Raw genomic sequence first — 25,932 nt, forward strand, 5'->3', positions numbered from 1 at the left:
GTTTGTCTAGATGCTTCAGATGTCACATATGTGGGTGACAAGACTGTAGGCAACAAACCAAGAGACTGGGATTGCATTGAAATAAATTCCTTATTATGCTCTCTTGCATCTGCAAAAGAATTACGCTACTCGGTGATGGCGAGTAGCGAACCAGTAAAATTCTAAATTTATTTGTCGTTATCAACAGCTGCCAGCCTGTGGCCTTATCACTGCAATTGTAGTACACGAAACGATCTTGTGCCCTTTGTTTGTTAGCTCAGAGTCACGAGACATAGCTTTACCACTTTCTTTGTAGCGTGAGATGCACCAAGATTTGTCTCGAATGATCACAGTGAAGCACAGCTGTTTCCGTATTGTTCCAGACTCTTCCAGTTTCCTATGGCCGGTTTGTCTAGATGCTTCAGATGTCACATATGTGGGTGACAAGACTGTAGGCAACAAACCAAGAGACTGGGATTGCATTGAAATAAACTCCTTATTATGCTCTCTTGCATCTGCAAAAGAATTACACTACTCGGTGATGGCGACAGCAGCAAAGGTGCTCTTCGGTCGCCTAACCATGAATGCGCGCAGCATTCAGCAGCGCTCAATTTGGAGTCAATGAAGGAACATACAGAAACCGACCAAAGGAAACTGGAGAAGTCTGGAACAATATGGAAACAGTTGTGCTTGGCTGCAGTCATTAGAGACAAATTTCGGCACATCTCGCTCTACCGAGAAAGTAATGAAGCCGCGTCTTGCGACACCGAGCATGAACAAACAAAGGACGCTACAGTCACAGTGGTAAGGCCACATGTCTACTGCTGTTGAAAACAACGAATAAAGATTTCAGTGGTTCACGGCAATATAGCGTACTGCTTCTGTTGCTTTATCTAATGGGTGAGGGCTTGGAGGTAGGGGCAGATATAGTGGGCCGCTCCTGGGAATTCCAGTTTTATTTGGATTTTTTCAATTTTTTTCATGGAAAAATTTAGGTTTGGCATCGTTATCCTTTGAAGGATTCTGATTTTTTGAAGGGAAAAGCAAAGGAAAATGAGGTGGCAACGGTTCTCATAAATCTGCCCCAGCCTGGAGGGCATAGTTCTACCAGGGATCGAAGTTAGAATGTGGGTCCCAGATCTATCTATATCAAAACTTGATGCTCTTCATCCAATGAAAAAAAAACTGCACAGAAACAACCCAGTATTGTTGAAAGACTGTTGAAAGATACCAATCTTTATGCAGCCACGTTATTCTAACCACGCTTTTTAAGCTCAAACTTTTTCACCCCTGTCAGCTGCAGCCTTGCAGCCACTCTCACCTTGTCTGATTAAACATGGGTAGCAATACGGAAGCTAGGTATTTCACAAAAAAGTTGGTTGCAGGAGGAATCGCAAATATGATTGCGCATAAAGCTTGTTCGCGATCGACCGGCACCCCGGGTGAAGATGTGGTGGCTATCATTGTTGCTTGTTTGCCCCGAGGGAAGGTGAGGCATTCGATTTCTTTTGTGACTTATTTAGCCATTGCAGCTCATTTTCCTTTCTTCTCTGTCGACAGGAAAGAGATCAAAGAAGGTGCTGAGATTCTTTTGGACAAGCTAAAAATTTTCCAGCCTCGGATAGCAGTCTTCAATGGGAAAGGTGAGATATTACAAAGCTTGACATTTTCTATGTGCGCAAGTTTCTGAGTGTGGAATGCCCTCCTGGAAGTCTTTTTTTTGGGACGCACGAACTGATTGGCTTCTTGCGCAACCACACCTACTCCCAATGAGCCGCCATATAGACAAACTGTAAATGTTTGCTGTATTGACCTGCTGTGGTAGCTCAGTGATTAGGTGCTCGACCAGCGAGCTGGAGTACCCAAGTTGGAACTCGACTCTGGCAATCATGTTTCGAAGGATCGTACCCCAGTTGCACTGTGGAATGAGCTCTCCTTCTGTGTTTCCTCGCCGTACCTTTACACCCAGGTGTTACATCAAATATCATTGTCCCACATTTTGGTCAGATTAAAATGAGAGAGGTCTCGGCTTACAGATTCATGTTGTTTTGGGCTCTGCTTTGTGACATGCCATTCATTCCAGTCGTCAATTTCAGGAATCTATGAAATCTTTTCGGGGAACAAGAACTTTGTATTTGGACGTCAGCCGGAGCCTATTGAAGGGACCAATGTGGTGAGTTCATTTCTTCTTGTTTATTTTTCTTCTAAATCTCATTTAGGGCACTGACTGAAGGTATATGGGATTATAATGAACATAACATTGGTTGTGGTTTGTGTGCAAAAAAACCGTTGGGACAGCTATCCTATCATTTCCAGAGCAAGGAAGAATTCATACTACATGTTAGTACTTTAGCTTATAAACACATCACGTTTCCATTGGTTGACTGAAAAAAAAAAAAGAAATTTTTTGTATTTGCCTGCTTTCACTTTTTGAGACTAGTGCTAGAAGAATGTTTTTCCTTTGGGCGCAACTACAGTGAGGGATTTCTTGAAGCAGCAGCCCGTAATGACTCCTGAAATAGAAAAAATAAAAGAGAGAGAACACCAGCAAAGAACAGCATGAAGCAGTACAGCTAAGAAGGTACTAGATGGAACCTGTTTAGCAGCTGAAATAATTATTTGCCTAAGTGTTCATTTGCATTGAGGTTTGTGTGCTTGGTGTGTCCTTTTAGCTTTATTTTTTGCTGCTTGATTTATTTCTCCCCTCCTGTTCTTTCCTCAGTCCTACGTGAAGTCGTTTCTGCTCTAGCTTCTTGATTCAAGAAAAGAAGTTGTGGGCCATGCCGTGCTGTTTTCTTAACGAAAAATGCCAGGCTAAATTGTGAGCTGTCAATTTACTACGTACCCAGCGGTGGCACATACCAAACAATGTTGAGCATAAAGTATGCAGGGCTGTCAGGATCTCTACTAGGCAGGCAGGAACTAAATGGGGACATTGTATTAATGCGATAGCATTAAAGGGCAGGCCACGCAGTAAACCTGGCGTTGGTGTTGGCATCAGGTGATGAGGTCCATAAATCTAGGAACGGAGAGGGCGAGATGTAAGAAATGAAAGAGAAGGCACTCCAAAGCAAATAAGCAGTGGTGGTGTGCACACAACAGCAGTGTGCCTTTGAAGACTAGCTTTTTATTTTTTTCAACTTCTTTTAGAAGACTATGATTGGCAATTGGCACATTCTCAAGGTTGACGCCAGTACCATCAGCAGAATTAACAAAAGGAGCAACATTCTACCTAGAAATAGGTTTTAAACACTGCATGTAAAATAGCGACAGGTGAAGTAAAGGTAAAGGAAGCCATCTCTAGGCTGCTGTGCCCAGGTGGCAAGAGGAAGCCGTGACATCATTTTACTTTGCAGTGGGAAATCCGGATCAGTGTGGCACTGTCTTTCTGCAGTGCTCCGCGACCAATGGAACAGTGCTTGTGTATACTGTTCTCTGCAAGAAATGACTTTCAATATCTGGGCTTCTTATGGATGAATTTAACACTATGGAGGTCATTTTCATAATGTTGTGTAACAAATGTACCATTCTTGCATCCACTACCGGTTCAGCTTGCCTGCTCGAGCTCAGTTTAAATTTTAAGTTTTGTTACATAACGAAATCGCAGTCGTCTTCAGACAGTCATTGCTCATGCAGGTCTCTGTACGAAAAGTCCACAGAGACATATATTGTTGCCGAAGTTCCCATACTTACATAAGGAGAGGCTGATTTGTGACACGCCTGGCAGCAGTGTACAAGTAAGGAGCGCAGAAAATGCACAGTGAAGACGAAGAACAGCACAGGACTGATACTGGCGAACTGGTCGATCTGATAGTTCAGTTGAGCATCGTTTACAGTTGCCACACACTGACGACATCCTGTGTTCTGTGTTTGCAGTCGGTGTTTGTGATGCCGTCGTCGAGCGCCCGGTGCGCCCAGCTGCCGAGGGCAGTGGACAAGCTGCCATTCTATGTGGCGCTGAAGAAGTTGCGTGATCACCTGCGGGGACGCCTTCCCATGCTACACCCGTCAGAGGTCACCTTCCCAGACGTCAAGCTCAAAGTAAGTATTTATTTCATTTATTTACAGGCACTGCTAACCTCTTTGGGAGACTGCTTGGATGCAGCCTTTGCCAGGAATAAATGATTGTTTCTGTTAGGGCCCTGTTTCTTGAGACTGCAACATTTAGTCTGCATCAATAAAGTAACGTGTGGTGAGCATGAAATGATCGAATGATAGAGTGGTACAGCAGACAACTCGGTAGTATCATTATATTTTGAACTATTGATCACACTGACTGTGCAACCAGGTTTTCATAAGCAATTTACCAAAAAATTAGGTTCAAACTAAAATTTGCAGGGGATATTTAAGCTCTGCCTTTAAGGGTATGACTTGACAGCATTAATGGCTGCCATCTGCTGCTCCCCTTGTGGATCCTTGTTTGCAGACGTGCACTTTGCAACTCGCTTAATGACTAACCTTTTATTTGCACCTCTATTATCCAACGCATAGTCGTTGGCATACAGTCATAATTTACCACGTTATGAAAAAGACTGCCCGATACTATAAACATAAAGCCATACAAACATGCTAGTGTGCACTCTCTAGGGGCAGCGTGTCTAATTCAAGACGCAAAGGTTCTGAAGGGCTAGAGAGCTGGAAGTTGCAGTAAAGCAAGAAAGAAGGGATGCAGAAGAAGAAGAAAAGGATCAGATTTCTGAGGAACAAAGGTTTCAGGTATATCCCTGGTAAGGCAGTCGTCGCTTTATATGATCACCCGAGCAGCTTTGAAAGAACAGCAGGCAGCCGATTATTTACATTGCGTGATAACTAGTACTGTGTGGAAACTGGGGATTAGCCAGTACAGTTTTCTACACACTTTTTATGGGAACATAACAGAAGTTACTTTTATTAGTAAATATTTTCTATTCGGTACAGAACATGAGTGGCAGGAATGATCGAAGAAGTCGAAATTTCTTAATGGCATCAAAATTAGCATTTTATAATTGCAAATTGCATTTATTTTTTCTAGTGGCTATGTTAATTTCTGAATTTGCCCTGCTGTGGTAGCTCAGTGATCAAGGAGCTGGACAGCAGATTCCAACGACGTGGTTTCGATCCTGGCAATTGCAGTTGTGTTTTTGATAGAGTTGAAATACAAGGTGCTTGTGTACTGTGCGGTGTCACTGCATGGTAAATAACCCTCAGTGGTCAAAATTACAGAAGCGCTCCACTACGATGTTTCCCACAGCCGATGTCACTTCGAGGCGTTAATCCCCATATACATATACCATACCAAATGTTGAACGTAAATTCTACCTACCAGTGATTGTGGTATAACACTAGGAAGGAGTGCCAAAGTCTGAATTAGCAGTAAAAAACCAGGACTATAGAGCATAAGAAGAACCAGTGTCAGTGTCATTGGGCCATTGGTCATTCAGGTGGACTTGAACAAAGTAACAATGAATATTGTGCCCGAGACTGGGTAGAAAATGGCACAACATATCTGAGATGATGTGATGTGTATTGTATGAATGGCTGTTGTTTGGAGAATGCAGCGGGCATCATAATATTGGTGGCCTTAGTTTGAGGCCCCACCATGTATTGGTGGCAGCCTCTGACTCTCCCCATTCCACCGATTATTAGATGTCCAATTACTCTAACTGAAAAGGGGGTTGCTAAATTTTTTTATACAGCAGCATTAAAGAAGACTTTGAATACACTATGATTTAAGAGCCTCACAAGAATTAATAATGAAACAAGAATAATAAGAACACTGATGAATTTATACTGTGCACAAACACATCAATTAATTATAATTGGATCCAATGTGTTGTATTATGAACCTTATAACAAATGTAGCAAAACAGTCGCTAGCGCCTGTGGACCGCATAGCTCAAGCACAATATACTTTTGCCAGGAAGAAGGCTCCCAGACAACAAAGGTAGGCAGTTGCCCTTTTGTTTAAATGAAATAAACTCAGGATATTCTTACATGGGTGTGGTCGAAGGCAGTTTTCTTCAATATAAGATAATAAGAACAATTTGGGGCTATGAAAGCATGGTATACTGGCTTGTTATTACCGAATCCAAAGACTAACTGATGCTTAGGGTGTTTGTGAATGAACAAAATCAAGGCCTCCTCAGGGACAAAAACAAGTGCCTGCCAAAGTTTAGCAGCAATGGCTGCCTTCCTTTGGCTGCACTCCACATGTGACCTACGGCCACAGTTAGTGCGGGTGGCCTTCTTCTGGATGGAGTTTCAGCGCGCATTGTTGTCAAAGTCTTGAGGAAATAAATTATATATTCACATTAATGTGAGGTTATTTTCACATCGCAAATTAATAACAATGTTACACCTTGCAACACATGTACATTACAATGTTCGTTTAACCTAGTGCTACCGGTCGGACTTATACGACGATATGCGTGCTTATACGACGCATATCTCGCGAGTGCCTGAGTGCGGCGGCAGGCACTTCACCGCAAGGAAACACGCTGCTCGTGTTTCGTTGCACAGTGAAGTGCACCGAAAAAGCCTCCATCTTTTTCTGGCTTTTGCATAGCATAATGTTCTTCCGACGCGAACGCAAGACGAGTTAGTGTCGCTGACAGATCGCATATCCAGGCTTCTAGGCAAAGAATGGTACGCGAGTTGACACGTTCATGGTTACAGTGGTTCTTACGCAGCAAAAAATTATGCTCGTATGAAACCAGTCTTTTTGGCTGACATTTCAATTTTCTGTTGATTTTTTTTAATTATCACGACCCCCAAGTTGGGGGTGCAGCCCTTACACGGGGGCGGCCCTACATGAACATATATGGTACTGAAGCATACACCTCCAATTTTCATCTGAAAGAATAAAAATCAAGGATACATTCATTTCAATCTTCACTGGTAGCTCAGCAGTGAAGCATTAAAGAAACGGCCTACTTATGTGATATTATCACAATATGTAGATTGTCCAGTCAGCCCCTCATAGACGCACACAGTTTTGGTGTGCCGACTTCTAGTTTAGGAGTCTACACCAGTGGCGTGCCATACGGCAGCCGCTTCGAGAGCCTCAAGTGGAGAGCACCACTTTTGCCACCGCAAAACCTTCTGGAGCACTGTACCACATGATGTGTTCAATTTTTTTATTAAACCGCATTATGACTGATGCATCATACATCTCTGCACTGCTCCTGCCTTTTGAAACGCATCATCAAAGGACATTTTTATTTGGCATTGTAAATTGTCACGTGCATTGAAGGGTATTACCATACTTTGCGATGAAGTGTGAATTGGCAAGAAAATGGATTTTTTGAGCACTTTTGTGTATGTATGCATGCAGATCTTTAGTAGAAAAAAGCATACAACTAACTGAAGTCGTCTCCCTCTCTCTCTCTCTCTTTGTAAATTTTTTTTTTCCAGTCCAATTCAGCACCTTCGAACAGCAGATATTTTACTGGGTCCAGCTAACAAGCTTTTTCCAGGACAATGTAGATGCTTGTTGCTTTGCAAAATTGACTTAATAGAATTGTTTTGTTTTGCTTGCTCATGTTAGAAAATTGTGACATTTTCATGTTTCATGCAATTAAAATCCTTTTCGCTTTGTTAGTCTATGCCAAGTATCTTCATTCTTGTCAGCAGTCTGATATAGAACCCCAACAGCTTTCAAAGGGTTCAGAGGAACCTTGGACTCACTTGCAGATAAGAATGGACAAATGCAAAGCCGCCCCATACTCAAAAAAAAAAGAAAAAAAAGGCTCCCGCTTCAAAAGTAATGACTGGCTGTAGGGTGACACAACCTACTCATAAGCAATTACTGTGGAGATAATCTCGAAGTAAATACGGCAAATGAAAGGTGGAGTTTGAGGTATGCATGGATTAAGCCCAAAGGAGTCGAATAATTTCACGGAGCGCAGTTTGGGCGACCCTGTTTTTCGTTCATCCTGAACCCACGGCGCTTCTTGCAGGTTGAGGCGAAGGAAGAGCCGTGTGACGACGACGATGCAGCCACCAATGAATCGGACCCTTTCTCCACGGAGGGCACAGATGATGGCAGCTCGGGATACGACGGCAGCAACAACCTTAATGCGTTTCACGTGCAGGTTAGTGTCATGGCTTACGCACTGGGTCGCATCTGTGTTCATATTACACACGGAGGCTAACTCGGTCACATTTTTAGTCTTGGTGAAGTGCTATAGCTGGGTCTTTCCTGCCTGTTATTGATACTTGTCTGGAGGGGCTTTTCTTGTTGAAAAAGTTAAGTGTGTTTTTCCTCTAATGCCTGACTTGAACTCATCGAGCTGGTGATAGCATGAAAATTTCTCATTTTCACTGTTCAGTTTTCATTCCTTTTATTCTCCTTTCGTGTGATAGCAGTGCGTGCATTGGCAGTTGCAAATCAAGTTATGTATAGTAAAACCTCACTGTTAAGTTTAAAAGAAAGCAGGAACAACATATTGTCCGGTAAAGCTACCAAACTACCAATCAATGGCTTCTTCTGGTTGGTGTTTCTTGTATGTGAATACTTGAACAATAAAGAGGGGCATCGTGTTTGTTCAGGTCCCAGCTCCATCCCTGTAAGTGTCTTTTGCAGTTCTCGCACATTTCCTCGAGATCAAGGGTGTTTTTCGGCCACATAACATGGTGTCAAAAGTGCCTCCTACCACAAGTCCCGGTACAGTCGCCAGCCGAGACCAACAATGTTGCAGAATGCTTTCCACCCCTTATACCACTGCGGTTCGGAAAAACAATCGCCACGGCTGACTGTTGCCACGTTTTTGCTTTTTGTACTATACCATACCATGCCATGGTGTACCATGATAATTACTCGCGTAATGAGTCTGCTTTTCTTCCAAAAAAAGGTAACATCAGTATGGAGGGACAGTTCATTATGAGAAAAAAATTTTTCGACAGATTTTTGTGCGAGATTTAAAATACATCCATCCATTCACTCATCTATCAGTCATCAACAAGGGTTAGACGCAATCATGTTGCCGGTTTTTAGCATTGTTTGTTTCAAAAGGTGTTTGTTGTTATCGCTGTGTGATCCGAAGATTTTATGGCTGTGGACTGCACTGGCCAACAGCGGCCAGATGAAGCGAAGATACGGAATACCAGGTTTGTACAACCGGGTATGCAGCAGTGCGCTGAGCAAGCCATCACCGCTGCACTTCTGTCAAGAGCATGCAGCGTCTTGGTGCTCTGCCAAGTTCTTCGAGCACATCCGCCATCAAGAGCTTTCATCAAAGGATAAACATGTCTTGATGTTATGGGGTGCACATTATCTTAGTTTGCTGCCAAAGTCTGCATTGCGGACTGCGCCAATGATGGCGCAAGATTGAGGAGCGCAAGGCTAATGCTTTTTAAACAAATGCTAATTTGCAACTCAAAAAAAAAAAAAGACATATTCAAGGGGTTAATAATTTGTACCCTCTGTGAATGATGCTTAGCTGAAGTTTGGCCCAGTATGCATTAGTGAATTGTGTTGCCTCGCAGGTCAAAGAAGAGCCCGGGAATCACATGGTCGGCAGTAGTGGCTACCCAACAGCCACTGAGCAGCCCAAGAAACGGGGCCGCAAAAAGAAAAGCGAGATGGCTACCTCTGATCAGTATGCACAGCGGGGGGCCATCGGGATGCACCCCGGACATCCTCAGTCGCCCATGCACCCGCAGTCTCCCATGCACCAGCAGCAGCACCTCCAACCCATGCATCAGCCCCACCATTCTATGGCTCACGGCCACTTCCCCAACCACCAGCACGTGACGCAGCAGCAGCAGCAGCAGGAACAGCAGCAGCAGCAGCAGCAGCAGCAACAACAGCATCAGCACCACCACCATCATCAGGCTCACACCAACCCTGACCACCAGCACCACCACCAGCCACAGTCACACCAGTCAGCCCACATTCAACAACAGCAACAGCAGCAGCAGCAACAAGTCGATTATCACAATGCTGGTGGCGGCTACTACAATACACAGTACAATCACCACCGGCTGGAGCAGCAACAGCAGCAACAGCAGCAACAGCAGCAACAGCAGCAACAGCAGCAGCAGCAGCAGCAGCAGCAGCAGCAACAGCAACAGCAGCAACAACAGCAGCAGCAACAGCAACAACAACAACCCCAGTACTACCAGGATGGATTTCCGGATGTCCATCCGCCACCGCAGCACGGCTCCTCGCAGCCTTACCACCACCAGCACCAGCAGCAGCAACAGATGGGGATGGCTCAGTGGGGTGGCCAGTATGCTCCAACAGCCCGAGAATGTGAGTCGGCCGAGCCCAGCCCTCCACCGCCTGGTTCCAACTGGGCCTACCCATCAACGTACGAGCCATCAGAGGACTTATGTCGGGCCGCCGAGTTCCCATCTTGGCTCAAGCAGGAGCCTCTGGACTCATGCGAGACGGGTGGCAGCTACTGCTGAAGGTGTGCTCAGGTGAGGCTTGTGTAAAAGTCCCGGGCAATAACATGTGTGTAATTCTGCTGTTGATGTCGATTTTACACCAAAGCGTTATAGGCTACCATGGAAGGTTGACATACTTCACGGTGATAACAAGGAAGAAGGGGAGGCCTGATACACGAACCACAGAAAAAGTGCTATTATAAATAAGCGACATAACTCCAGAGTGATCAGTGGAGATCTTTTTGTCTACAGAATTAACATTTTCTTTGGGCTTATATGTACAATGCACAGCACTTCAATAGAGCCAGTAGTGCTTGTCTGTTGTGCTAATTTATTCCATTTAATTGTGACTCCAGTGATGGTGGAAATGATAGACAATTCAGCAAATTTAGGTGCTAATGTCGTTTCAACAAGAACCTATAATTAGTTTACTTGTGTTTTTAGAGCGCAATATACTATCCTGTCAAGGGAACTAGCAGCTTCCAGTTGTAAATTTCCCAATTTTGTGTTTGGAACCATTGAAAATGTACGAGTGGACATTCCATTTGGATCTGCTAACTATATGAGTCATTCGGAATTGCAGAACTATTAGAACTGCCCAACTGGAAGTATAGAAACCAATTGGGCTGTCCAATTGGGCTGTCCAATTGGATTCGTGAGTCCAATTGGGTGTCCTCCTGAATTCACTTCATTCAATATGGATCTAATTGGAATGTCTTATAGGAACCAATGTTTTTTCTTTTTTTTGCCTGGGTAGGCATTTTAGCTAGTATCCTGTACTAATGTTTTTGCCTGCATGATCAGATAACAATATGTGGAGCTGGTGCTTTGTATTGTATGAAAGCGCCAGCTGCACGAACTTTAGTATCAGATACTGAGTAAAATTTCTACCAAGGCAAAAAGAAAATGTTGGGTCGAAATCACGCTTTGCAAAAACTTGCTTTTTAACGTAGGAGAACTATATTTTTTTCCACTTTCATCTGCCATTTCCTTGTCTGACTTTTCTGGGAAGCAGGACTCTACAAAAAGCCAGGCCTGGAAGGAGTGGGAACAGTGCCGGGAACAGTGCCGGTGGAACTCGTGAAGTTGCATTAATGTTGAACCTGCGTGGGAGATTCAGGCACCGCCTTCTTCCTTTCCAACCCTGCCGGAGACATGTGTGCAAGATGACGACAACACGAGCCAGCATTATTGGCTGTGCTCAGTTTTATGCTTGAAAGCATCGCCAGCACAGCCTTGTACCTTGACTTGGCTGCAGCTGGTCTCTCACTAAGAGCCATTGGTCGCTGCCACTGCACCTACACAAAAGACAGTGGCTACACAAAGGCATCACCGGTTGTGACAGCACCACCCCCCGACTCTGCATCAGCCAAACGAAGACTCTTTTGCGAGCCAATCTGGGCTGGTGTCCGCTAGCGGTCAAGGCACGTTGCCTTGTTTGTTGCATTTTGCATCGGGAAAAGAACTTTTGTGCCAAGGTTGCATGTAGAAGAAAAAAAAAAAAACTGCTTGCGATCTCATCCCACGAACTCCGCCACAAAGTGGATAGATCTTGCAGGGACAATTCTTGTACAGGCAGGAGATAGGAAGAGAAGGGACTTTCACAGCTCTGTCTTTCACACATAACACAGAACAAAACGAGGCCTCCGGGAAAGTGCTCAGAGTGTTTGCAACACGGTTATGTGAGCGCATCACGTACCAATAACTGCGTTTTGCCAAAGCCTAGGGATCGCAGGATAAGTCCCGTCGTTGACAGTGGTGTAGCATTACCTAAATGATGACCACTGGTTAAGAGTGTGAAAGTGCCATCTCGCATCAACCTGACCAAGAGAATGAAGGCAGAGGGAAGGCTAGCTGACAATCGATGACAAGCATTTTGTCGTTTAGTACATCATCAGCCATGCATACGATAACGCATTTCCTGAAGACTTTCTAAGCCTACACTTACTAGCCTCATCAAGCCACATGATTGTTTGATGAAAAAGTTGTAGACATTGCTCAGCTTGCCATAGCAATTCTTGGGATTCAGGCAGTCTTTTGAAAAAGATGGTTGTTCACATGACTGCAGAAGTGGGGCACCCACTTTCTGGCTAAGAGAGATTCGTTTTGGTGTGCTGGTTTCAAAACTGCAATGCTGGCAAACTTGCCTGAGCATGCAGTCTTAAAGCTTATGCAACACACCTTCCATGGCAGGGAGTCCCAAGTCTAAACTCTTCTTGGTGGACTGTGCAGCCAAGCTGTGGTGAGAAGGGAGCGGGGCTTTAGACGATGCCTCGAAATGGTGTTTCTGGGCCTTTCGCTTTCATTTCTATTTTTTTTTTATCTTTTTTTTATTATTATTATTTTTAACCAATGCCTTGCATAAGTGCACTGACATGTGATGTAGTACTCCTCACTGAAGAAGGAAATGACACTTTGGCCAAACTGTGAGGTCACAGCCCCAGGGAGAAAAGTCTCGACGGGTCCATCAGATTCATGTCCCGGAACACGCATCCACCCTTCGTTCATCTCACTTTGTGAGAATTGTTGTGAACTGTGCTCCGAGACAGACACTGGATGGGCCCGCAGAACTTTTTCTGACTGCGAGGGTAAGGTCAGGATTACTTGAACACATTTCGGGCCCTGAACACCAAGTTTGTAACAAGTGTCAAATTTTTTGTTTGTTTCTTGTTGCAATCCGATATGGATGTAGAGATAGCACTGTTATGAAAAAAACTGTTCGTTTTTTGCAAAACCTATTGGTGACAGAAGTCTCTTGAAAAACAATATTTGTTCTCTTCTGTGTCTTTGATGCTTTATGGTACGATTGCTTTTTCCAGTTCCTACGTGGTATTCTACAAACATACACTTCGTTAGTGTAGCTGTAAATTGTATGCGTACACATTGTTGAGTTGTTGAATTCAAAACTGTCTTTGAACTGCTCTGCTGACTGTTAGTGCTGATCCGCTGTTTATGAGCAAATGCAATGTTCATGTCATCAGTATTGTGCATCTCCCAGAGAAAATGAGATGTGAATATTACAACTCCGCAGTCATTATATAACCTTCCGCAGCTGATATATGCCTATTGAAGTACCGAAAGTATGAAGGTGTATAAGGTATGGCAAAGGGGGCACCTCTAGCAACATTTCTAAGATTTAATAGTGTACTGAGGTCATATTATTGTTATTATTATTATAAGTACTATTGTGCATCGAAAAATGAGAACTCTTTAGTTGAATTCTTTTGCTACTCGCTTTTAGTATCCTTTATGTAAATTTCTGCATGGTTTTTATACAGTTGTACATCTTATACAAAAAGGTGTGTGGGTGGTATACTGGTTCATTTTGTTAGGAGTCTTTTGCTTTGTACGTTGGTTAAGTACAACTGTGTTTTGTGGTGTTTTATTGTCTGCTTGCTGACACCAGTTGTATTTTTCTTGAAACTGTTGGAGGAAATGGTAATTTGTAAATTAAGTTCATTTTTCATTAACAAAGCTTGTAAATTTATTTATGTAACGAAGTTGGTTCCAGTGCAATAAGTATGGAAAGAGCTTGGAGCAATATGCATAAACGGCATGAATGCGAGTATCCAGGTATTTTGAGAACATCACAGAAATCAGGCTGCCTGAGAAATGTTCATATGCATAAATGTTCGTACACAGATTATGCCATGTAAGCTTAGGCTAAGCGTTTTTTGAAATGAAACAATATATGCTACATCAGAGTGGGACTTTGATGAACTACAGTTGGCAGCCATTGTGCTGAGATGCAGGTACGTTTTATTGAATAAATAGGCAATAATTTAACGTTGCCCCATGTACATGAGTACAAAATTTCACTTTGTTGCATTTACCCAAAGTCCATTAAAAAAATTAACTAAGAGGAGAGGCCAGTTTATTTGTGTAGTCTATTCAGAGTATATGCAGTAAAATCTCATCAACCTTCAAGAGACAAGAAAAAGATCCCAATTTCAAATGATCAACCGTCCCTCCAAAAAATGCTGAAAATCATGTACAGTACAATAATTTTATCTAATGAATACCTGTACAATGGTTATCTGCACTTGTAATGAAGCCCAGGTTAGAATGATATTTTTCCCTGATTCCGTTACGTGCTTTGCTTTGCGCATTCCTTTGGGGTTGTTCAAGAATTGCTACAAAATCGTAAAGTTTCATGGTCCCATCATGTTTCGAGGATGCTTTGCTGCAAGGACTATGAGCAATGTGCGACCAGTGCACAGTTTCAGTGCTCTGAAAGAAGCACACGTATGCAAGGCAGAGCAATTTGCATAGGCGTTAGAACAGTATGATGCCACCCCAAAATAAAAATAAAAGAACAGCAGCGCACCATTAGCAATGTCTGAAACAGTGCCATTGGCCGATGCACATCTGCACACCTGATCGCAGCCATGGGATGGCGTGAACGTCAATAAAGTGAAAATGAAACTCTACATGACATAGCTATATATTCGAAATGGACTTCTGATCATTGTCATGCCTGCCCTAGCACGCACGAAGTTCACGAGCACCATGGACAGCAGCCATAACCGTGCTCCTATTTCGAATTATTCAAATTTCTGATTTAATGGGGTTTGAATTAATGACATTTTACTCTATAGCAAAGCAATTTTTTTTTATCTATTACAAATGTGGAAGCATTGGCCTATACTGTGCTGAAATTCTTGTTCACTTTGTGCTGATGTACATACCGTATGAAGCTTCTTACAGTCGTATCATGCAGCAATTTCTCCATTGAAGTGAAGCTTAAAAAGCAGCCTAGTATTTTGTAATAAGGTTATCAATGGTGTCGTTTTTCCAACACAGCATGCAGAATTCTGAGAGAGTGTACTCATGTAAAACCCCGTACTCCTGGGGTCTTTGAGGTATTGGAAATAAATAAATAAATAAAATATTATCTTTTTGGGATATTGATATGTGGCAAGGTAAGGCCAAGAGATTAGTCCAAGATGACACCGCACACGGCACACAGAAACACAGCAGCGCCAACCGAGCACCAACCGACACTGTTGAACGTCGTCTTCCCTAAAACTCACGAGAGTCGTCTTCTTCTTTTCTTATGCGCAAGCACCGCCTAATGTGACACTACCCCGCCGGCTGAAAAGCATCGTCCTGGTGCGTACTAGCGTCCAAACCAGGGTCCGTGTAGTACGGCTTGAGGCATGCAACATGGACCGTCTCGGTGCGTCGTGTAGAGGTATGGCGTGCGGGATGCAAGGGCGCAATTTCGTATGGCACTAAAGTCACTTGTTGTAAAATATGGTAGGGTCTTGTATAACGGGGCAAAAGTTTTTCCGAGAGGCCAACGCGGCGAGCTGGGGTCCAAAGCAGCACGAAAGAGCCACAAGAATACTGGGTGTTGCGATGACAGGAATCATAGCGACGTTTCTGGGAGTGCTGGGAGGCTGCGAGTCGGTTGTGAGCAACAACACGGGCAGCATCAGCTCGGGCTATGGCGTCACGAGCATATGAGCTGGCAGTAGTGACAGACTGGAGCAGGCTGTCAAAAGAAAGCAGAGATTCACGGCCGTATAGAAGGTAGAAGACTCTCGTGAGTTTTAGGGAAGACAACGTTCAACAGTGTCGGCTGGTGCCCGGTTGACGCTGCTGTGTTTGTGTGCCGTGTGCGGTGTCATCTTGGACTAATCTCTTGGCCTTACTTTGCCACGTATCATCTTGGTGGAGGTGACTAAAGATCCCCGTACACTCAGAACAAAATATAAGAGCGAAATAGCACAGAAAAAGCTGGATTTGCGCAGTGGACACCATCTTCCCGAGCTCACCCCACCGACTACCACAGTAAGCATGGCATCCCAGGATGCATGCACCGCCTAATGTGACAATATGAATAACAGCTAAATTCGAGCAAACTTGGGTTCACAACTACAGCAAGTTGCATTTGCATGCCCAAGTTAACAAGGCTCAGATTGTTTACCTAAATCTTGCATGAGTTGTTTACGGCTGTGAAAAGACTATCACAGACAGTGCGTGCTAGACATTGCACCTTCAATGAAGATGTTCATACTTATTCATTAGCTGGTTTCCCACAAAAACTTCTCATTTTGTAGGATCGCTTTCAGTATATTTTGCAATTCCTTTGCTTCTATACAGTGTGCTTATCTTTCTTTAATATTGACTGAAATTACATGATATGACATTTGTATTTTTATGCACAGTAGGAGGAGAATGTGCTTTCTTCCAAAGCATTTGCTAATGTCTGCAAATTTAAGTGGGAAGAAAATTGAGTTAGGAAATCTCACTGCTTTAGCACAAAAGATTCCTTTTTCATGCAGAGTAAGCCGATTGACATGATGAATTGTCACGTTTGTTGCTATTGCAAAACATATTGTTTTAATTACATGAATTAAAAAGCAACACTTTCTTGTAATTTATTTGCTGCTGGACAAGCAGGCCACTAACTTAAAAATGTAAAAAAGGCCTAGAATTTCATTTGAACATGCAGAGGACATACAGGTTCTCTATACATGTTAGGCTTCTCCAGATGTTGTCATTCAACCTTTTTGGAGCTCTACATGCTGGCACAATCTCCATTACCTTTTGACTGTCAGGACTACCTTTAAAGTTAGTTTGATGCATTTCTTAAATCTTTGTGAGACATTTGTCTTTTTCAAGGTGGTTGTGTCAAGTGAAGTCCTGTGTCGTGTTCTGTGTGAAGAACAGGTGGTCGAGATTTCCGGAGTCCTCCACTACGGCGTCTCTCATAGCCTGAGTCGCTTCGGGACGTTAAACCCCACAAGCCAAACCAAACCATTCTACTTTTTTTGTACACATTGCTCTGCTGATAATTCTTGATTCACCTGGCTAGCTCTCCGCTTATATGTGGCATTAGCTTTTCCCACAAGTACCCGTGGTGCTCTAAGAACACACCAATTCACTTGGCTAGCCCTGAGTCCTGTGAGTGCCGATAAGAGTATGTGGCACTCAAGTAGCTCGTGCTATCTGATTCTCATGCAGTGATTGTTAAGGTTATTTATTCCCCACGGAGGATGCAAATCTCAGCATAGATGTCTGAGAGACAGGGCTGGCTGTTGGGTTACTTTGTTCCAGTTTAAGCTTGCAGAACAAACATTGAATGAATTAGAAGAGTAGGGGCCACTTGTTTCTAGATAATTTTATTTCAATGCATTTCTCCATATTGTGTGTCAGTTTACTTTGACAGCAGTGCTTAAATGAAGACAGTCATGCTGACAGTGAAATGTGGCCATACCCTTAGGATGCATTCAGAATTGAGCGCATCGCATGCCAATCTTCTGAGCCAGTACAATTATGCAGGACACTCGTAGCATTTATAGTTCGAGCACAGCTATTTTTGGGAAGCTGGCTCACAGCAGCAGTGTTGAGACTCTAAAAAGATGTTGCTGTTCGCATCGAACTTGAGGGACAGCTCTGTACATTGTGTCACCTTGTTGTTAACAAAAAAGAACAGAAAGTTTGGCAGGTTGGCCTTGTTGCTAACTAGATGCACTTTGAAGAGTGAGCCTTTGTGTCGTTTAGCCTTGCTTGGTATTCAGGCTGTGGCATCATGGGAGCTCTAGTATCATTGTAGATCTTTTGCGCACTGTTTCTCTTCACCATTACCAGCTCGTGTGCATTGGCTGGCTTTATGGGCTTAGGCGTGCACATATTTGTTGCTGTGCCGCTTCACTTCCATTCACAAAGTATATTTTCCCTTTGAAAAAATGGGCCTCTGTGCTGCCACTCCAAGCAAGCTAGCTAAAAATATAGAGCAACTTTCATCAGAACTGATTGGTGCATTTCTTCTCTATGCACAACAGCACCTTCCTTGGGTGCTGCAGTCACACTGAAGAAATTCTAATAAGATGTTGGCAGTCTTACCTGTGTGGACTATCTATGAGGAGGCTGCTCAGCTCTAATTTTGAAAGCTGTTGAGCCCGAAGTGCACTGATTATAGTATCTGTTTGGTTCTTCAAAATCTTTAGTTTGTGATTTAAAACTCTTATGAAACCTTCTTGTAAATTTGTCTTTTTATATTAATCCTTTTGGCATCGCACACAGTTAATAGAGTGGGTTTAAAAAACAGAATTTAATGCTGAAATGGCTGTGGGGTATTGATTGGAGTGTTAAAGATTTTGAGTTGGTATTTGATTGCTCAAAAATTGAATCCAGGCTACCTATGACATTAGGAATCGCTTTGGTCTTGTTCAGCTTTCGAATCACTGGCACATTTTGCGAAGAATCTGAAAGCATCACCCTTAAGAGATGCACGAGACAATGCAACTCGTGGGAGAAGTACAGCTTTGAAACATGTGGATGGATATCACGGCTAGTATGTGCTTTTAAGCTGTCTGATGTAGCTGAGCAAAAGTATCCATGCTGGTGAATTCTTCTTCCACAATGTGGTTCATGTTAGCTGCATTTCGAACAGCATACAGAATGCGCTGTGGTGTATATACACTTGGTCGCTTAGCAAATTGACCCTTGCCATCGAAGGCATGGCCCGCAAAAGAGTGAAGTGTACATACATGAGTGTGTTGTTATGATTTGATGCTTGGCATTGGTCTTCCCTGATACACACGCAAAAAGAAGAAAGCTGGGTGGTGCTTACACTAACGTTTCTGCCTGGGACTGTTCTTTAAGCTGTGAGGTCCAAGAAATACAGACTGAGTGCAATGTGCTATACAGTGTCTATAATCACATGTTTCTATATACCAATTGTTTTAGTATTTGATGCTTATCTGCATTGTTGCCTTGGTTTGTACAGATGAACTATAAGGTACGTTGTTCTTTTTTTTTTTTTTTTTTTGACCCAGGTATGCAGTATACGGCAATTTTGGTGTCCCTTAAATCGCGTTGGTTCCTTTCTTTTGTGTGTGTGTGCGTGTGTGTGTGCCAGTGTTTGTTGAAGCCTTTACAACTATTATCCTCTCAGAAACACAACAGCTTTTTGAAAGGCTTGCGACAGTAATATAACATAAACATGTGAATGTTACTACACCTACAAGACATACCAAATGGCACCAAGCAAAATGACATCACGCTGAAAACATGAACTGAGCTCACAAATGAAAGAAACTCACGTGATGTCTTTAATATATATACATATTTAAATAATATAAATAATTCTCATCTCTTTCGCTCTCTACAACTCTATATCTTTGTATTTTCTATATAGAATGTCCTTCACAGCATTTTTTCTTTTCCTTTTTATTAAGAGCAACATATTTTTCCTATTTTGTTCATCAGCCTGCTAGCACATCTTTCTTTTCTTTCCTTAAACATCATGTACAGTGGACAGGCAGCCTCTTCGATTACTGCAGCTTGTTTTAAAAAGGTGGTTATATTTGTTGGGGGAAGTTCTCTTCATGTGTGGAACTGTCTTTGTAAAGGAGTTGCCCGTTCTTCCAGTTTCAGCGCAAAGGAAGGGGACAAAGCTGTCTGGGACAATGTATTATGACTGCTTGTTTTTGTTTTTCTGTGTATGGAAGAAAAAGTGCAAGAAGCATTGAATAAAAACAAACGACTATTTTAAGGCCTTTGTATACTCATGAGCTTTATCTTGTCTCCTTCACTGATGCATAACTGTGCATAGATAAACATGTCCTTTGTGATTTTGCTGAAAGGTCTATATTCCAGTGCGGTACTGTGTGTGCACAGAAACATTCCGGGTACTTTGAACAATATCTCATTTGTAACAAATGACCATCCATCCCGAATTAGGCGGGACATGTCCCGCCAGCATGCTGGTGGGATGGAATTTTGTCCCGTGTTCACTACACTAGCCACATTTGCTCCGCATATAGCTCCACTGAGCCAGCCAAAATCTTAAAGGAACAAGCCTAGCCAGGTGGCTCGTGGGGAAGCTACGCCTGCGAGTCACATCTTTTCTCAGTCCAGCTAGATCTGATAACAATGCAGAGAAATTTCTTGTTGGCGAGCTAGTGAGCCGAAGCTAAGGCCCTGCTAAAAGCTCGTTTTCCCATGTATCTGCTCGCGCTGTTTACGCCACATGTTTATGTTTGTTAGTATTAATGCTTCTTCATCACGCCAACGACAATGCCTAAATGGGAGTGCAAATTCAATGGAGAATAGGTCGGGGGTTCCTGTTCCTGAAGAGAACTTATTCGGAACGCAATGTCCGCTGCAAAAATGTGGAGCAGACTTTTCCTTTGCCCACAAGGGACATTCTGACATTTCAAAACACATATGCACCTAGAAGCACAAGCGGTATAAGTCTGACATTTCAAAACACATATGCACCTAGAAGCACAAGCGGTATAAGTCAGTTGCTTCGTCTTTCAGTGCCTTAAAAAGTTTTTCAGGGAAGAACGTGTCGTTGAGAAGGAGTTAAAATTCATTGCTTCTAAAGGTATGTTTGCATGTCACACGATTGCCCTCAACCAGGGCTTTCAGTCGGACTGCAGCTCAATACTTTAGAAAAAAACTTTTAACCTCTGGCTTTGAAGTCATTCTTCCTGTTGGCAGAAAAATGCCTTTCTTTGATTAAGTCACTTTAAAAATTTATTTGAAGAACTTTGCTACTTTCTACACAGCCAAGTTGCCATGTTTCAAGCGACTGTTGCAGATCGAAGGAGGCTTGAGGACTGCCACTGACATTCGCAAAGCCCTGAACTAGCTGAAGTCCAAAGTCCAAAACAGGCTTCATCAGGCATTTTTGCCATCAAGTGTGTGTGCCAGGACATCATCACTTGAGGAACTAGGAGAAGTTACAAGAGGATTGGTAGCAAAAGTTGCGAGACAGTTTTAATAGACCTGTGCATTCTACCTCGTTGGATAGTGCAGCCAGTTTGATGAGATAAGCAGTCTCTTGTGGGCTTTTCTCAAGTCAGCCCTGGCCACTTTGAGATGACGTGCAACTCATAACTGCAGAGTTCAGTCACGTCCGTCTTGACGAGAATGCTTTATCTGAAAAAGCCTCTATGTTTTACGTTATGTCATGAACAAAAAACTAGATAAATCGGAAAGTTAGAATAAGCTAGTTGAGAACTTTGGTGGATATGTGTTTCAGCACTTTGAGACAAATGATGTGCTTTGTACTCTAGGTGCTTTGTACAAGTTCTTTGATGAACAAGCTCTGCCCTCCAGAGAAGACACAGCTTCAACTGACGAAACTTAATGTGATGCTGGTGTTCTAAGTGTGTGCACATTGCAAAAAGAAGTGCTGCTGAAGAATACTTACTGAATCCAGAAGTATTAGGTGCATATGCCAGCTAGGCAAAAGCTGGAGGAAAAAAAAAAAACGCTGCATGATGCAGATAGGATAATAAAAAGAACCTCTGGGATTTAGGCATTTAGAGCTGGGTTTTACTGCATAAATTCTTTTAAGAAGTTTCAGGATAGCAGTAAAAAGTGCATCATCAGACACCACACGAAATAAAGTTAGGTGGACAGAATTATTGTGGCAAGATAGCGAATATAAAAAATGTCATGAAGCTTGGAGTATGTTATGGTTTTGTCTGCTCTTTGCTGGCTACAGTTGTCATATAACTTTCTCATATAAAATGCTTTTAACGGGCAGATATTCAAATTAATGTAAGGGTAGCAAGGATGCTTTATTCTCACTTGAGCGGTTGATGGTCATATATTTTTAATCTCATATCTTTAATCATATTTTTAGCTCACTGCACCAGCAACTTAAGTCATATAATTTCACTGAATAAGAACTCTTCTAGTTCTTTGTAACATTCACCTAGTGGGCGCGCTGCCGTTTTATCCTGCTCGATAAAAAGGCGTTCGACGTCTGTTTAATTGCACAGACGCAGTCAGGGGCATTCACAGGTTAATATATAAATAAAAAGCTCGTAATAATGCTGTTCTTTTTTTTTTTTTTTTCTTTTTGCTATGAGCGCAAATGCAATGTTCTCCACGATATCCACGATCACTTGCAGCGCAATTTGCGCGATCTGCTGAGCACTTTTAATATATTGGGAAAATTTTTATTCAAATGCGCGTCATATTATTCTGCTTATTTTTCATCCCCCATAGCCAATTCTACTTAGGGACAATAAACGTAATGTATACCGTGTATACCACAATTAAATATCTTGCTCAATCAGAGCTGGTTGTATGGTTAATTCGTTCATTATAATCTTAATGACCTTCAAAAATAAAATTTAATACTCTGAGAAATAGCGCTGCTTGACTTTGTCCGGATCTTAAAGATATTCGCTCGATTTCTAGGACCGTTGATGAAGAGTGCGTCACTCGTTGAAATTCGGTAAAGTGAAAACAGAGAAAAACTACTTCACTATTCTCTTGGCCTTCATCCAACCGCGAGAAACAAGTGAAAACAGGTACCACTTTCTTTTTTGTGCCTTGTGGCGCGACCGACCGCACCACACATTGCAGGAATATCGGGAATAATGCTCGAAAACGCAGCAAGCGCCGCGCATCCAATGCAGACGGCCTATGCTTTTGCGTACACCACGAAAGTCACTGCTGTCGCCAGCGCCGCCGCATCTCCACTGACGTCACGGGCTGACAAAGGTGGCGCTGCGATCGGCAGCGACAAGGGGTGTAGGCAAAAGCGCAGAGTGCCTACACTGCGCTAAGCGACGATGCCTTCGAAACCAGTTTGCGCGTGCGAATATCCTGAAACGTAAGCTTCGCTTGTGCGTAGAAATAGTTTGGTTTATGCTTGTAGAGTGTTTCAGCACGTTATCAGCCGATTACTGCTGGAATTACCTGGCAAAGAGCGCTGCATTGGCTTCCTTCTCCGTGGCCTCAACAGCGCGTAGCTACGGTATGCAGGCGATTGCTGTGAGTAATTAAGTTAAATAAAAACGAGAAAGCGCAATGTATAAGAGAGACTAATAGTGAACACTGTTAAACTCCCGGGCCTATTCCTGGCGCATGCAAGGAGGACGACAATATGAATGACTGAATTGTGTTTTTTATATGACCATCTCTTTTGACTGGCTTTCTGCTGCTTCAAGCAATTTCACACTAAAGAAATTATCGGCAACTATATATATAGTGAAAAAGAAATCACATTTCTAGCTCTCTTTACCAGCAACTTAAGTAATATAATTTCATATTTAATAAGAAGAACTCAATCGTTTAGTTCTTGTAACGTGTTCGCCTCTGCCAACTTGTTTTCGCCTGCTCGATAAAAAAGACGTTTGACGTCTGTCTCATCTTACAGACGTAGCCAAGATCATTCACAGGTTAATATGTACATGCCCGTAAGAATGCTCTCATTTTGTTCTCTTTGCTCTATAGGAGAGACGCATGAGTGCAGATGCAATATGTTGCTAAGCTTTTTTAACACACTTGAAAATTTTTTATTCAAATGCGCGTCATCTTATTCTACTGATTTTGTACCCCATAGCCGATTCCACTTTGGGACATTAAACTCCATGTACCCTATATACTTAAATATTCTACTCGATCAGCTAGCTAGGTTGTACGTGGATATTCAATTCGTTCGTCACAATCTTATAATGACCTCCAAAAATAAATTTAAAAAATATGAGAAATAACGCTGCGGGACATGTTTACTATAAAACCGGTGATGAAGATCGTTAACTCACGAATGTAAAAGCAGAAAAAAAAGCTACTATACAAGTGCGTGCCTATTATTACGGCAATATCCCACTGAGTGACCGCTCAAGATAATTGCAATTACCTTCGCAGCAGCTTTTGTGTCCTTTTCTGTGTAAACATATGCCCGGGCAGTACTGCGGGTGAATGGAACTCACAGTGCATGCAGCTTCCCCGCGGGGTCATACGCACACGGAATATCGCGTCTAAACTTCTTATGACTTGATAGTATATCAAAACGGGCACGAGCTGCAGGCGTTTGTTCTTGCGCTATATTCATCGTGCAGCCGAAAAGCAATCATGACAATTAAGGGTTGCAAACAAACTGATCTAGTTTCAGTGCAGAAGTGCAACGCACGTTAGCCGCGAAGGCAATCCGTCACTGAAGAGTCTACTTGTCGCGCTCAATGCCGCTGCCCTTAGCTCTCATCTTAATCCGACCACAAGAAACATGTTAAAACAATTGCCATTTTATTTTTTTGTGCCTCGAGGCGCAGTCAACCGCACCACAGTTTGCAGAAATATTGGGAATTATGCCCGAAAACACGGCAAGCGCCGCGCATCCAATGCAGACGGCTCGCGCTTTTGCTGCTTTTGCCTACACCACGAAAGTCACTGCTGTCGCCAGCGCCGCCGCATCTCCACTGACGTCACGGGCTGACGCTTGCCTATAGACCAACACCGATCTGTGACGTAAACACGATGCGGTGGCGCTAATTCTATCGCCAGCGTGGTCCGACTGGGGGTGAAAAATAGGCTTAGCGCCCAAAGGAATACATGCAAGAGAAATATTCCAAAGCAGTTTTCTAATTTCACGGGTCATCTGTGATGTCGTTATTCGGTACAGAGGAACCATGAGCATCCTAGAACAGATCACGAAAGTATCAAATCTCATTAACGAGGCGAAGTATTTTTAAAACACCGCGAAACGTATGCGGGTGCGAGTTGGGAGGGCGACTCATTGAAACACATGTAAACACAACTTACCGCAACAATTTACTCGGTTCAGCAGCGTTGAATCCTTCTCATTTTTTGATGAACGTCTTGTATCACGCCCTGACATCATGTTGCATGGCACACTACATTCCCTTGCAAGTACTGCAAATCTGACGACTTGCGGGACAGTTCACAGCACGATAAACTGACCGCGCACAGTTGCAGACGGCAATGCGCCACCGGCGCTGTAGCTAGCAGACGCTCCGGAGCTGGAGGCGGCCGCGGTAGGTACCGCCAGAGACGCTGTCGTCTGCTGCAATGCGCGAATCTCGTTCGGTTCATATTGTCGTATGGCGTTTGACAACTGCTTTTTAAATGTAATTCTGTGTAGCACGTATCACTGGAGCGACAGTATTATCAAGCTTATTTACCCTAAGCGGCAGCATATAAGACTGTAAGCAAAACTGCGCGATTCGCTACACCCAGCTTGCCTTTTGGCGGTGTCTGGATTCATAACACAGGTTATTCGGGGAGTTTTAAAAGTAGACTGGCTCCGTAATGACGCACCCTACTTTATCACACACTTCTTCAAAGCGCTGGTCAACGTTCAACGACCGGCCACCACTTCTGATGTTCTGTGAAATGAGAAAAATGTTCCGGTAAGTTCTGTTTACGTGTATTTCTGCGGGTCGCCCTCCCAACTTGCACCCCATACGTTTCGCGATATTTTAAAAATACTTCGCCTCGTTAATGAGATTTCATACTTTCTTGATCTGTTCAGGAGGTTCATAGTTGCTTTGTACTGAATAACGACATCACAGGTGCCCTGTAAAATGAGAAAACTGCTTAGAAATATTTCGGTTCCATGTATTCCTATGAGCGCTAACCCTATTTTTCTCCCCCAGTCGGCTGCGACGCCGCGAGCGCCCCCTTTGTTTGTAAACACGGTGTTGGTCTATAGACAAATGTCCTCGATTTGTATTCAGCTGGATGACTTGAGAATAAAAATTCCCCGGAAGTCTCACAAGCGTCCCATTTCAGGTGATATTGAAGAAGTCAAACCAGCTTTATCTATGGGTACAGTGGCTAGAATAGAGAATTCCAGCC

General features: G+C 43.1%; 1 protein-coding gene across 4 annotated transcripts in view; it reads left to right on the forward strand.

Moving 5' to 3' along the window:
• The window catches only part of LOC146178181 (uncharacterized), a 103,229-nt gene extending 83,371 nt beyond the window's left edge, over window positions 1-19,858 (forward strand). For all 4 annotated transcript variants that reach the window (XM_084578001.1, XM_084578000.1, XM_084578002.1 and 1 more), the window contains 6 exons: window positions 1,540-1,622; window positions 2,076-2,152; window positions 3,856-4,020; window positions 7,917-8,051; window positions 9,445-10,383; window positions 11,366-19,858. In XM_084578001.1, coding sequence (XP_084434127.1) covers window positions 1,540-1,622; window positions 2,076-2,152; window positions 3,856-4,020; window positions 7,917-8,051; window positions 9,445-10,371 — 1,387 coding nt within the window. In that variant the 3' untranslated portion in view covers window positions 10,372-10,383; window positions 11,366-19,858. The remainder of the gene's footprint in view (window positions 1-1,539; window positions 1,623-2,075; window positions 2,153-3,855; window positions 4,021-7,916; window positions 8,052-9,444; window positions 10,384-11,365) is intronic.
• Window positions 19,859-25,932: the final 6,074 nt, after the last annotated feature.

The sequence above is a fragment of the Amblyomma maculatum genome, chromosome 9, assembly GCF_055883805.1.
Source record: "Amblyomma maculatum isolate TAMU_Amacu chromosome 9, ASM5588380v1, whole genome shotgun sequence".
Classification (NCBI taxonomy): Eukaryota; Metazoa; Arthropoda; class Arachnida; order Ixodida; family Ixodidae; genus Amblyomma; species Amblyomma maculatum.